Below are 15,223 nucleotides of genomic sequence, written 5' to 3' on the forward strand. Positions count from 1 at the left end.
TAAGCGGTGAAATAGACCCGTATCGGTTCAAAGAAACCTAAGGAGTCGAAAGGGACTTAAGGGTGAAATAGACCCGTACCAGTTGAAAGAAACTGAAGGAGTCGGGAGGGACTCAAGGGTGAAATAGACCTGTACCGTTTGAAAGATACAGAAGGAGTCGGAAGGGACTCAGGGGTGAAAGAGACCCATACCGGTTGAAAGATACTGAAGGAGTCGGAAGGGACTTATGGGTGAAATAGACCCGATATGGCTTCCAACTTTTATATATGTTAAGTATGTGGTATTTTGGGAAACTCACTAAGCTTTATGCTTAGAGTTTATGTTTAAAATCTTTTCAGGTGCTTCTGGTTTTAAAAGGAATGGTCGGCTTGATCGCACTGCATCTCTTGAAGAATTATTCCGCTTTGTCTGTTTATGATTTTACTTTGATATTTTGAGAATACTTTGACCCTGATCGTCTTTTGGAATAATAAATGAATGATTTTGACTTATTTAAAATAAAATTTGTACTTGGTGTTTTTGGAACGTTACATGAAGATAAAATCACCGAGCTTTTAACTTTTAGTTTTAACAAAAAAAAATTAATTAAATAAAAGCTTCACTCCACGATGCAAATTTTTATCTTTTATTGTAAATAAAAAAGTGTATGATCCAAAGCTATTGAAAGTATTTTAAAATTTACTATCTTTTAGTTTCTTGATAATATATAATTTTACATATATAATTTTACGTCAATAAAAAAAAATTCAATTATTTCTATTGAACACTTCTTTATAAATAAAATTTATAGTTTTCAACTAAAAGCTACCAACTAGTTTGCCAAAGATACCTTTAATCTCTCTTCTATTTTCTGATTACGGTTTGAGTTAAATTTGAGATTCGTTTGATGATCTTTGATTCATGTTAGAAAATTACGAATATATGATTGAGTATCTACAAATATGCATAGATTTTATGAAAAATGTTTGGGGTTTGAGGTTTTTCTTTCATGTATATAAAAAAATTATGATTTTGATTATTAAAATCCTTATTTATATAGTTTAATATTAAACACGTAAAAAATCAATTTTGCACAAAGTGACAACAATATGATGATGTTTATGGCTACAAGTAGTTAATCTAATGAGAAAAGTTAGAATATTAGTAACCTTAGGTTGATGTCGAGTAACTGTCAAGTGATACAAAACAATTGGAAAATGGTATGTTTTTTTTTTTAAATGGCAAACTAACTAATCTAGTCCTAAATAATCATCTATGTCTTCATTGAGACTTAAACCCCAGACGTTTCATATGAGATGGTCACTCCATACCGCTAGGCCATTGACCCTTTGGTAATTGGAAAAATGGTATGTGGATATCGAAGTGACGAGTACTTGTCATTATTGTTCATTTTTCTAGATGATCAGCAACACCAAATTAATGCGACGCATTTGGAAAAGTTAAATACATGCATCATAGTTAAGGCGATTAAGATAAGAATAAGAGGGGCACATGATTTTATGTTGGTGATACGGTAAGTTTTCTCTGCAGTTTTAGACTTTTAGTCACTGCCATGGAAATCAATGAGAAGAGAGGAAAATAGAAGAAAGTCGTAAACAGCTTGGTTAGGGTTGGATGGAAGAGACGGGATATTTTGGTGAGACACGGATAATATAATCAGGATAATTTTAGCTCTAATACCAAGATAGAAAATATTTTTCCATGAAAAATCCCTCTCAAGTTAAACATTAAATATAGAAAGATTACATGAATAAGCCATGATAATTGCAAAAGAGACTCTACAAGATAATAATACAACATAAAAAATAATACACTTATAGTTCTATGGATACAGAAAATGGACAACAACGAAATACTCCCCAACACCCTAGGTGTTTAGAAATCATTTTGGTACTTATCTAGGTTATGTTACTCCCTATTACAAATTTGGAGAATTAGGGAATATGCATATCGAATGTCATTCCGTTTTATTCTTGTAACGAATAAATGAACTTAGGAATAATTAAAGCGTATGCGTTTAGGAAGAGATAAAAACTAATTAAAATTTTAATATATACATTATTTTTTTAAGATATATATATATATATATATATATATATATATATATATATATATATATATATATATATGGTGAGGTTCAATAGATAACCATAATTAACCAAAGAACCAATCTGTTTTTCAACTTTTAGAACTTATTTTATATAAAAAAACTAAAAATACAGAAATTCATAACTTTTTATCCTTTATCCGATGATATAAAATTCGATTTTTTTTAACGTCAAATTCACAATGTGAATCTTCGAAAATTCACAACGTGAATCCGGATTCATATGGTGAATCCGAAAAATATTTTTCACATTCACAATGTTAATATATGAATTTAGATATTTTTAGATTTTTTTTTTCGATAAAGAATAAACTATAGAAATTGAAAAAAAAAAGATTTAGTCCCTTGAAAAACCCATAATTATGGTTCTCTATTGAACTTTTCCATATATATATATATATATATATATATATATATATATATATATATAATCATTTCTATTTCACACCATATTTTCTAGAAGGGGAAGAAATAAAATTAGATTTAGAAATTACGAAGTATTAGAATACATAAAATATATGAACTTTTAGTTAATACTAGGTTTTTATAAGCAAAACAAAACGTTATAGAATTTTATTTCTTATCATAGCTTAGGGATTTTTTTCATAGCAATTGAAACATTATTGATATCAACTAAATTTCTTATGGGACTTAGTAAAAGACATAATAAATGTTATATAACTAAATAGAAACTTTTAATTATGTTAGGAAATAGCCTAAATATAATTAAGTTAGACATAGTCTCTTACCAGACCCAATAAAAAATATATCAAATAACAATGTCTATACATTTTTCCAAATATTTTCATATTTTAACTTTCAATATTTCAAATCTTAATAAATCTGACAATTTTAACAAAAGAGAATATGTAAAGATATATTTTTTTAGAAAAAAATAATTTGTGAAAAATTAATTTAATTATAAAATAGATGTACTACTAATGATTATATATATATATATATATATATATATATATATATATATATATATATATATATATATAATCCAATAACTTATTAGTTTTATACACTTGTATCATATTTAATATCATCTTAATAAATCTACAAATTGTTCAAGAAAACTATATATTTATAAGAGATTATAAACTAACATTATCAAACATATTTATTTACTTTATATTCAAAATATATACCAAACAAAAAATATAGAAACGTAATTCTATTAAATATCTCTAATATTTTCATCTAATATTCAAATAATTAAAAAAAACAATAATCATTTTAACTATGAAACTAATCAAAATAGGAAAATTGAGGAAAAAAACATAATAAAAAGTCAAATCATTTAAAAAACTAACACAAAAATACGGAAAAAAAACTTAACCTAAGAAAAAAAACAAAAAACAAAAAAAAAACATTAAAAAAATCAATTATATTAGTTAATTAGTATACAAAAATATTGGTTATTTTAATAATCCTAAAAGAAAAAAATATATTATAATTGAAGAAATTATGGTTATAGAAATGACATTGTGGTTTATTTAAGATTGAAAGGAGATGAATTAATATATATCTTAATATATTGTGAAATACATATTATTAAAGTTATTTATGTTTATAAAATTAATTATAAAAGATAATTTTTATACTAAATAGATAATAAACATTTTATAAATTTTAAATATATCATTTGAATAGCTTTTATTTTGGGGATTTATTAGATAGACATATATTAAATTCATATCATTTCAATTTTGATCATAATTATTATTTATAAGGATGTAAACGAGTCGAGCCTAGCTCAAACTTGGTCAGATTTGGCTTGGGTTCATTTAAGTTATGAGAGGCTTAAGCTCGTGCTCGATTCGATTCGAGCTTTATTGCACCAAGTTCGGCTCGAGCTCATGAGGAATTATACAGGCTCGACTCGGGCTCGATAATCGACTCGTTATTTGTATGATGAGCCTAAATAAGTTTAGGCTTGGTTTAAGCTCGTTAAGAAACTCGTTTACTAATACCCTACATCCCTAATTCCTCAAATATTTGTTTATTTTAATATATAAAAAAAATAATAATGTATATTATATGTAGGCTCGTTTAGGTTTGCAAGCTCACTGATTGAAGCTCGGCTCGAGCTTATTTAATAAACGAGCCTTATATTTAGGCTCAAGCTTGGTTTGGACTCGTTTAATTCGATATCAAATCGAGCTCTTAACGAGTCGATCTCGAGTAGCTCACGAGTAGTTCGGCTCACTTATATATTTAATTATTTCAAATAATATTGTTTGTTTAAATTTAATATAATATATTTTCTAAATTTATGTTATTTTTAACTATTATTATTGTTAACTAAAAAAATACTTTGTCAATTTGAAATTTTAATTTAGATTTTATATTAAACACACTATTAACATTTTTAGCTATTAAAACTAGTTTTTTTATTGATAATTTTTAAGTTTATTTGATATTTTCTGGATTTTGCATTTAACACCATATTTAGATTAATAAATCAAATATACCGGATTAGTTAATAATTTTAAAATTATAGTATTAAAAAGATAATATTTATATCCACCTAACATATTTAAATTTAAAATTAAATATATTATGTTGAAATTTAACAACTAATATAAAAAAAATGATAAAAGAGTTTAATATATTAAGAAAGTGCCATAACTATAAATTAAGTACAATAATTTCAAACAAAATTTAAATTATAGTGATTAAATAGTTGAAAATTAAGTAGTTTTAGCATTAAATTACTTTTTTTTATGTGATTGTATATTAAAAAAAGAATATGGTTTAAGATAGGGAAATCTCCGAAAAAGTCCTAATATTTCATCATAATTTATGAAAAAGTCTCACACTAAAATTTGTTTACGAAAAAATCATAATTACCGGTAAAAATGACGATTTGACAATTTTTCCGGTTTATCAGTTTCAATACTTACCCGGTTTCATTAAAGTCTCATTAATTTATCACAATTTGGGACTTATTTGTAAATTATGGTAAAATAATGAGATTTTAATGAAACTGGGTAAGTATTGAAACCGATAAATCGGAAAAAAGAGTTAAATCGTCATTTTTACTGGTGATTAGGACTTTTTCGTACGCAAATTTTAGTTTTAGACTTTTTCGTAAATTAGAATAAATATTGAAACTTTTCAGAGACTTACCATTTAAGATATAAGTTAAAAAACACTCAAGTCGATGTAATTAATTATTTAAAAGTTAATAAATTATGAAAATTTCTAAATGAATACGGTGATCACTTTTATATATATATATATATATATATATATATATATATATATATATATATATATATATATATATATATATATATATAGTTAAAAATTAATTTGTAGGTGGCATCTATTTAACAAAAATCATTAATCATGATTAAACGACTACTGGACAATAAAATATAGAGAAAATTAAATATCGGGCTAGGATATATGATATCATGAGATTTGAAAATAGTCTAATCTTTATAATATGTTTATACATAAGAGTTTGAGATTGTGTGTTTATTAATTATTAGCTTATTATTACGGTATCATTCTTGTAATTCTTGTAATAAGTGTTTTTTTTTTTTTTAATGTTTGGATAAAAATAAAACAAATATGATTATTGATGTAAATAAATAATTATTAATATTTGTTTCCCTTCAAATTAAACTTATTTAAAAGTGATAGTTTACAAATATTTAATTAACCATAAAAAACCATATCGATCGTAATCTGGTTTTCCGTTCCCCTTTCATACCAATGACGTGCATATAATAATTTACTCTTTTACTCTTCTCTTTATGATAATTTGATAACATGTATAATCAAAATTTGTCGAAAGGTAAAAAATAATAATAATAATAAAGTAAGTTATAAGCTTATTGCGGAAGAGCATTATAGGGTAAACATTTTTTAAAAAACTCCCTATTGATACGACTTAGACAAATAAACATTTTTACCAAAAAAACACCTGTGTTTTAAGTAAGCAATGCCAACAGTACCAAAACAAGCTAAGATGCAAAAGGAGTTTTCATGATGATCAACGATATAAGATTATTTTATGCACGTATGACTTTTATAATTAATACAAGTTTTTGGCAAATTTATGTCATGAGAAGTTTATTCAAAGCAGTAATGCTAATTTACTATATATCTAAAATCAACATATTGTTTCATTCAAGAAAATGCTTTAATCAGAAACAAGCATAACTTGAATGTTTTGAAAATACAATGAAAAGCCGGCAAATTTATATAAAATGGGATGGATTCATATACATATATGTGTGATGTATCAAATAAATGATAACTAAATACCATATTAGAAAACTCATGATGGCATTTTCAACATTAATTTGATGTACACACTGGTAACACCTTTTGTGTTGTGTAGATGCCATTAGGGTTTTAGGACATTTGAACATGACATAATAAAAAGTTTCAAAATAATAAAATGCTTGTTTAAATAAATATATAATAATACCAATGCAGGTGCTCCCTGAGATAGGGATCGCTAGGATTAGGAACATCTGGGTCTGTCATTATCTGAAAAATATAAAATATATTTCTTAAATGAGATCCTCTTTTATTTAGTTGATAAAAAGGTTCAAATATATATGTTTATAGTTTTATTGTAAACTAATTATTAGATATCAAAGTACAAAAAATTAATAATAAACAGTGTTAAGTGTATGTTGGATCAACCGGTTATGACCATAAAGTTTGTGGCTTTGTTACAAACTAACATTTGAAGATTACCGTTCATTATTTTTCTTCAGAATCCCAACTCTTTTTTTGTTTGAAATTTCTAGGGTTTCAAGATTATCATTCATTATTTTTGTTCGACCCGAAGAGTTTTTAGGAAAATATCATGTATAATAAGTTGATTCGAAACGCTATCTTTCTCCTTAATAATTAAAGTGTGTAACTATTAGGTATGTTAAACAGTTGTAAGTATTGTATTTGTAATTTCGTTACAAACCAAACATGGAGAGCTGCTTAAAATTGTTTAGTCCGACACATTTTAGTGTTTATCTTGCACTTTAACAAGTTAAATGATTTATTTACAAGAAAACCACTAACACAACCTTTTACATAAATAACAAAGACGTAAAGGAGGAGTATTGTACCAGTGTAAAAAAGGATCTCAAGTCACCACCATTAACATCAACCTTAGGTTTACTAGTGAGAGAAGAAGGCAACAGCTCATGCCCATTGTACACTTGGTTTGATAAGTTGTACATTACAAGCATATTCACACTCGGAGTGAAATTGTCAACTACATCTCCGACCACCCTCCCAATCACTAGTGGATGATCCGGCGTTAGTCTTCTCGCCATTAATTCTGACCCTCAACAAACTGTGAAACTTTAAAGAAAGCCATTAACATTAATTAGCTTATCAAATGTGACAGAAAGTGTTTCTTGTCACTTGAGTTTGATGAAGAAATGAGCCATATATGTGCATATATTGGTAGGGTTGAGGGCTCTCCGTCCACATTAATTTTTGTCATTATTTAATTGTCATAGAATCAAAGAAATGATTGGTATTCCTTTAAATTATGGAAGGCAACTTAAAAAGTACATTTAACTAGTCATTCAGAATTTATTTATGTATGTGGGTAAAAGAAGAGAACAGTACTAAAAATAGAAAAGACTCTTCTGGAATGCTTATATATGTAAAGTTTATTACAATGTCTATGTGCTTGGTAATTATGGTTTAGGTTGTTTGATTTTTAAGAGATAAAAAGTTTATAATCTACATGCATGCAAGAAAAAAAAGGATCAAACGTTTACAGTTTTTAGTAAAAACTGTTTGTTTTTAACGTATTATATTTTAATTTAAAATAGTTTTTCAACACTAAAATTTAAATAATTCTAGTTTACAACACAAAAATATAATTCATATAATTATAATAATACTTTTTTAAAAACTTATTTATTTCATTTTTTTTATGAAACAATAACTAAATTGTTTTTTTAATATGGTGCCTAATGGATGAGGTTGTTTTGTATTTTATTATATTTTAATAGTTAAGATAAAGATGTATTTATATAAGTTGATTTTTAAAAGTTAGAGATAAATCACAAAATTTAATAATAAACTAGAATGAGCCTCATAGGAAGATTTTGTTAGAAATTTGGAATGATCCCTTCATGTCCAAACTTTTTTGGATTCAAACAAATTCAATTTGAGAACATTAAAAAACCATAAACATGTTTTAGGGTAGTTGGAATGCAATGCCTACCATGATCAAACAGCTCTAACTGTACAATCCTCAAAAGCAACAAAATACCAGAAAGTTTTCAATCTTATTAATTAGAATTTAGAAGCTTATCAACTGTGAAATGAACAATAATGTAAAACAAGGCATGTTGACAATGGTCGTCCATCAAGTTTAGAGCGGTGTACTTATCAAATGTAAAGGAAATCCACATGTTAGTAATTCCATAAACTGGATGGACTTACCTTTTTTTATTTAATGATTTTGGGGATGCTTTTAACCTGACGACAACGGTTTAACGTTAGAGAGAGAGGCTGGCTGAGCTTATGAGGAAGAAGACTAAAAGCACGTGATAAAGGAAAGAGAAGTGTTCGGAGGAAAGATAATTCTTATCTAGATAATGTTTAAGGGCATTCTATTAATTACATGTACAATACTTTAGCAGCTTTAAAAATTTAATCTCAGTGCAAAGATGTGTCTCATATTAAGTTATTATTCTTATAAAGTGGGTTGTGTGTATAGTTTTTAGTGAGCACATTCGCATCAATTCTAATAGAAGTTTACTTTCCCAAAAATATGATTTGTTTCAACAAAACCCCAGTTACCAAAATTTTAAAATAGGGTTTCAATTTCACTAGTACAAAAATGATTTACGACCACACTTTTTCCGAAACAGCCCTGCCACACTTTCGGTTATTTGAGTGGCTAAAGCTCACTAGAGAAAATCTCGCCTAGTCTTAGCTACATTTATTTGCAAAATATGTGAGCGAGTTTTTTTCGTAAACATTAGCCACATTTTGGAAAAAAAATGTGACAATTACAAGCTATGGTAAAAAAGTGTTGTCAAATATGACCAACCCCCATGGTTTTTGTTTGATTTTTGAAATGTGTTGTCACTGTTATTATACGAGACAATAGGTAGATATATGGCCACATGAAACAATTGTTTATTTGTCTAAATCATAGACTTGAATTAGCCACATGAATGTGATGTGGCTAAAAGCTTATACATATTTGACACATAACTTATTTTTTTGTGACGTATGGGAGGTATTTATAGTCATATAGTAAAAGAAACTAAAACAGTGACTATAGGTAATGTATGGTGGTAGTTTATGTATTTATATGTATCTAAAAGTTTACAATGATCACGGTAAAACAAAAAAAACATATGATTGTTAGTACTTTATAGTCATACTTTAATTGTTTATGTGTGTCGAAAGTAAGAATACTAATTGTAAAGGGAAAAACATGTGACTATTAAGTAATTTATGGTTATTATTTGAGAAAAGAAAACATACAACTATAAGTATTCTATGGTCACAGTTAAAGAAAAAAAAACATTGCAGTATAAGGTGTTGTTTGTTTTACTAAAGCCAAATGTCTACAGTCTGCGGACCACATTTACCTATAAGCACATATAAAGGTTTCAAGTCCCCTTGCGATAATTAATATCGTTTTCTCACTTTACACCCAAAACATCCATTATATTATCCACATTGCAGAACCTGAAGCTAATAATTCTTTCCTAGCTTCTTGTGTTGAGTAACGACCCTAGAATCATAGAAAAACATTTCATTTTTAAAACCATTTAATAATCCATAAATCATAAAAAATCATTGTTTCCAAAAACATTGTCATAAATCAGATTATCCAAAAACATCTCTCAACATAATCCCATAATGATGTGTATAATCATACCTTCGCATTTGTCACACCCCAAACCAGAACGACGGAAACGTCTGGGGGCGGATGGAGTAATTTCATGTACAATATCTTAACAATTGAATAGTAATGAAACATAGCAACCCAAACATTCATACATTGATAATACAAGTTTACATCGTATACAACACTTTACTTGTTCAAAAGTTAAATACAAATAACTGAAAAGTAGAAATCGTGAAACGATGACGCCGACCCTCAAGAAGGGTTGGATACATATCTACTGGTTTCCTGAGAATACAAGTGATTTTGAAAAGTGTCAACGATTACGTTGGTGAGTTCATAAACATTTTGTATGAAAAGGGTTTGTAATGTTTTTGAGAAACTGATTTTTGTATACCTCTAGAAAACCCGATATTTTATTTGAAAACAAGTTGTAAGTCTTAGACTCTAGACCACAAATGTATGTATTTTCATCATATCTTTTCCTTGTAAAATGATAATGTATGTTTCTAGAAAATCCCATATTTTCTTATGTATGAACTGTAGATGTATGTATTTCCTTTGTATCTTTTCCTTGTAAATGATAATGTATGTTTGTAGAAAATCCAATATTTTCTTATGTATGAACTGTAGATGTATGTATTTCCTTTGTATACTGTTCCTTGGAAAATGATAATGTATGTTTCCAAAACATCTAATATTTTCTTATGTATGAATTGTAGATGTATGTATTTCATTTGTATACTTTCGTTGTAATTGTAAAATGTATGTTCCCAGAAATCCAATATTTTCTGATGTATGAAAACTCTAGTCTTAAACCCTAAGACCAAAAATGTATGTGTGTTTTTGTACTGAACAATAACATATAGTTATATCTTTTTAGAAAAACTAATGAAGTGTAAGCTTCCCGTAAACCGAGATAGTTTCTCTAATCCCTATGTGAGTTATTATAACCATGCTAATGTGACTGTTATGCCTGAACACGACGTTCTTCAGGCGTCGGAGTTGGTAAGACATTTGTCACCCTAGACTTGTCGGTCTAACTGTAGCGAACAACTGAGGTGTGGGGTTGTCAATCCCGTATAGATTTATACACAATGGTCTCGCTCTCCCTCAAGGAGACTTTGGTTATACTGCAGGACTTAAGGTGTACGCTAGGTAGGTACGGTGAAGAAACGTCTCACAAGAGCATTAACAGATTTATGTCAACTATGACTCCATTTTTCTTGTAGCACTACTAGAAAATAACAAATAGGAGACACCATATATAATACGGATATAACTAGTTTCGTATCCTAATAAGAAATAGGATACATGATATCAAAAAACCGTATTCTTTTAGGTGTATCCTATGTCAAATATAAATTACAAAGAAATAGGATACGAGAATACTAGTAGATGTATTCTATTTAGTGTATTCTATTTGAGATATAGAATACACTAACAAAATCCTCCGTATTCTATTTTGTGTATTTTATTTGGAGAAGATTAAATCAAACTCGCTTTTATACGGAATAAATCGTATTTATCTAAATCATACTTCAACCCTATTATATATATTGACACTTCAACCTTATTATATGTAAATTTGAAGTCGTAACATTAATCTTTTTTTAAAAAAAAAAAAATCAAATCGCAACTTATTTGCTTAACTGAGAATCAAATCGACGACTTGGTTAGTTGAGGTATGCTTTTTTATTTTCCTTTAATAATCTTTATATAATCATTTATCAATCAAATTAGTTTTCTTTTAGTTTGTAATTGATCGATATTATATTTTTGTTTCTTAATTTGATCGTAGTTTTGATTAAAGGTAGATTAAATCTATATATTGGCCTAGATTTTAGGTTTTTCTCTAAAGATAATACCTCAAGTTTTGGAATAATCACATATGCATGTACGAATCAAATTGAAAAGATTAAACAATGGAATTGGTGTTGGCTTCTAATGATATATTGGAAAATATTTTATATTCTTAAAATAGTTAAGGGTTAATGGGGATATGATCTTTGATTTCAAAATGTTTGCATTTGAAAAAAATTATAAACGAAATAAAACTTGCAAAAGTTTGAAAAATCATATTAAACAAAGAAATCATGATAATGGGAAACAAAATTTTGTTTTATTATATACGTTATGTTTATTTTAATATAAAGTATAATTTAAGATTTCATATTGTATACATTGCTTATTAAATCATCGGCAGTGGAACTAATGTAATAAATATCTTATTTTTGAATTTACAATTAAACTTAGGTGCAATAATTTTATGGGTTTTATGCAGAAAAGTGTCACTATTTTTGCAAAAGTTTTAATAAAGTATTAAAAGTTTTTTTTTAACAAAAAAATCTTGATTATTTAACATTTTGTCTAAATTAACGAAAAAATCTTTTTTTACATTTGAACAAAAAATGTCAAATTATGTGATTTTCTCAAAAATTTAAGACTTTTCTGTTAAAAAAAACTTTTAGGATTTTATCAAAAAAAAAAATTCAAAAATAATGACACTTTTTTGCATAAAACTCATAATTTTATTTAACCAACAGTAGGTTAAATCTAATGAAAAACGGGCCTCTAGGAGAGTTTGACATAAAAAATGTTTAGCCTATAAATCGAATAAACTTAATTTAGAGTAAGTTACTTAATTTAATGCATAACTAAGTCATTTTGGATGATTCTATACCTAAGGTTAGATATGCACAATCACTTTTGTCGCTTTTTTCATAAATTTTCAATATGCTAATATGAAATGTTGCCAATTTTTTTCTTAAATAGTTAATATGTTGATATTTATTCCCTAGACAAATTATTCAAAAAACGGTTTATGAATGTCTACTTGCACCATCTATATCCATCTCATGTATAATTATTTACTAAATATTGATTTTATAATTTATAGATGGACCGTGAAACTTGGATGTATGAGTTGCGTCGTGCTAGTGATGAATATTTAGATTACTTGAATTTTTTTCTTAAAGTTGTTGATGATCATCGGGTGAAAGGAGAGACTCACATTTGGTGTCCATGTAAAAAGTGTCAAAATTTCAAAAAGTTTAGTGAATTAAACATAATACAAGAACATCTGATATGTTATGGGTTTATGAATGGCTATACACGTTGGACACGACATGGTGAATTATTTGTTGATCGTAACATGGTTGATACTGAAAATAATGGTGATGATATTGATGATTCACAAAACGAAAATTTGGATAAAATAGATGACATGCTACATGATATCGAAGATAATATTCCCGATAAAGATTATGAAAATTTTCAACAAATGTTTGACGACGCTGAAAAACCATTGTATGTTGGTTGCACTAAATTTACCAAAATTTCCACCATGCTAAAATTGTTTAATTTAAAAGCAAGCAATGGTTGGAGTGATAAAAGTTTCACGGACTTGCTAGAGCTTCTACATGACATGCTCCCCGAAAATAATGAGTTGCCTATTTCATTATACCAAGCAAAAAAACTATTGTGTCCGATGGATTTAGAAGTCGAAAGAATACATGCATGTCCAAATGATTGTATGTTATATAGAAAAGAGCATGCTAATGTACATGAATGTATCACATGTGGAACATCAAGATATATGAAAAAGAAACAAACAGAAGTAAACAGTGATGTGAAAAAGAACGCCCCTCCCCTGCAAAAGTGTTATGGTATTTGCCTGTCATACCAAGATTGAAACGATTATTTGCAAACGCCGAAGATGCAAAATTGTTACGTTGGCATGCCGATAAACGTACAGTGGACGGAAAATTAAGACATGTGGCTGATTCTCCTCAATGGGAGAATATTGATTCTGAATTTAAAGAATTTGGTGATGAGATTAGAAATATTCGGTTTGGACTTAGTTCAGATGGAATCAATCCATTCGGAAACATGAGTAGCAGACATAGCACATGGCCAATACTTCTATGCATTTATAATCTTCCACCTTGGTTATGCATGAAGAGAAAATACATCATGATGTCGTTACTAATTCAAGGTCCAAAACAACCTGGTAATGACATTGATGTGTTTTTGGCTCCATTAATTGATGAAATGAAATTATTATGGAATTCTGGTGTCAGGGTGTATGATGCGTTCAAGAAGGAGTATTTCCAACTACATGCCATGATATTTTGCACTATAAGTGATTTTCCAGCTTACGCAAATTTGTCTGGATATAGTACAAAAGGAAAGAAAGCATGTCCAGTTTGTGAAAAAGACACAGTATTTTTATGGTTGGGAGAATGTAAGAAACATTGACTGTGAGTTGCTACTACCATCGGATACAGAGCATCATACAGTTGCCGAAGGGAAAGTCTACCCATCAGAGAATGGGATGTTACATGGGATACCGCTAAAAGAACATCATGTGAAGGTATCTGTACGAAAGATTTATGATGGTTATAAGTTGTTCCCTCTTCCTGTGCCGACTGAAGAAACATGTACTTTGGGGAATGCACTGTATGGCTTTACTCAATGGCCACGAAATTCAATTGCTCTAGTTAAGGTAAAATATAAATTTCCTTTATTTTTTAATATTATAGTGATATGTAAATGAAATCAATATGTAACCATTTCTAAACTTCCCAGCCCACTCCAACTGTGCAAAAAGATCAAAGACCTTCCCACACATCGACAATGATACCAACGTCAACACCATCATCAACACAGGTTGATACTTATCATAATCCTTGTGATGAAGTAGTAGCTTAACCTTATTATTAGTCCTTAAAACTTTTAGCTGATCAAATGGATTTTTAATGTAGGTACACCAAAAAAGAAAGTACGATGAGACCAACAGTTTGCCCCTTGTAAAGAAAATACGACAATTTGTAATGCCAAAAGAACTAAATGGCAGGCCGAAGATCAAGTTAATGTATAAAAATTTTATGAGCCGCAAAATTGAATATCCAATTCATGTTAGAAGTGAGCCAGGGATCTTTGGAGTTGGGAGGACTGAGGTTCTAATCTATTCAGACGTGATTAAAGAGCTTATGACGAATAAGCAACTCGATATTGATTCTATTTTTTGCTTTCAGATGTGAGTATGTTAACATTTAAATAACTAGTATTTCATAGTAGTTTACCTTTATAATATATACATTTTTTGTAGGATGCTACATTCAATATTTCAACACGATAATAAATGTGTCTTCATAAACCCACAAAAAATCACTAGCTTGCAATGTGGAACCGATGAGGAATTCGGAACAAATAGTGTTGTAAATGAGTTGGTTGATGCGATGAACTTTCAT

General features: G+C 28.1%; 1 protein-coding gene across 1 annotated transcript in view; it reads right to left on the minus strand.

Annotated features, from left to right (window-relative positions):
- Positions 1–7,500, minus strand: part of LOC145092754 (CEN-like protein 2) — a 54,711-nt gene extending 47,211 nt beyond the window's left edge. The window contains exons 1-2 of the mRNA XM_079030740.1: positions 7,207–7,500; positions 6,561–6,622 (exon numbers count right to left, since the gene is read on the minus strand). Coding sequence (XP_078886866.1) covers positions 6,561–6,622; positions 7,207–7,416 — 272 coding nt within the window. The 5' untranslated portion in view covers positions 7,417–7,500. The remainder of the gene's footprint in view (positions 1–6,560; positions 6,623–7,206) is intronic.
- Positions 7,501–15,223: the final 7,723 nt, after the last annotated feature.

This window comes from Lactuca serriola, chromosome 1 (assembly GCF_051521515.1).
Source record: "Lactuca serriola cultivar US96UC23 chromosome 1, Lser_US96UC23_V15, whole genome shotgun sequence".
NCBI classification, from domain to species: domain Eukaryota; kingdom Viridiplantae; phylum Streptophyta; class Magnoliopsida; order Asterales; family Asteraceae; genus Lactuca; species Lactuca serriola.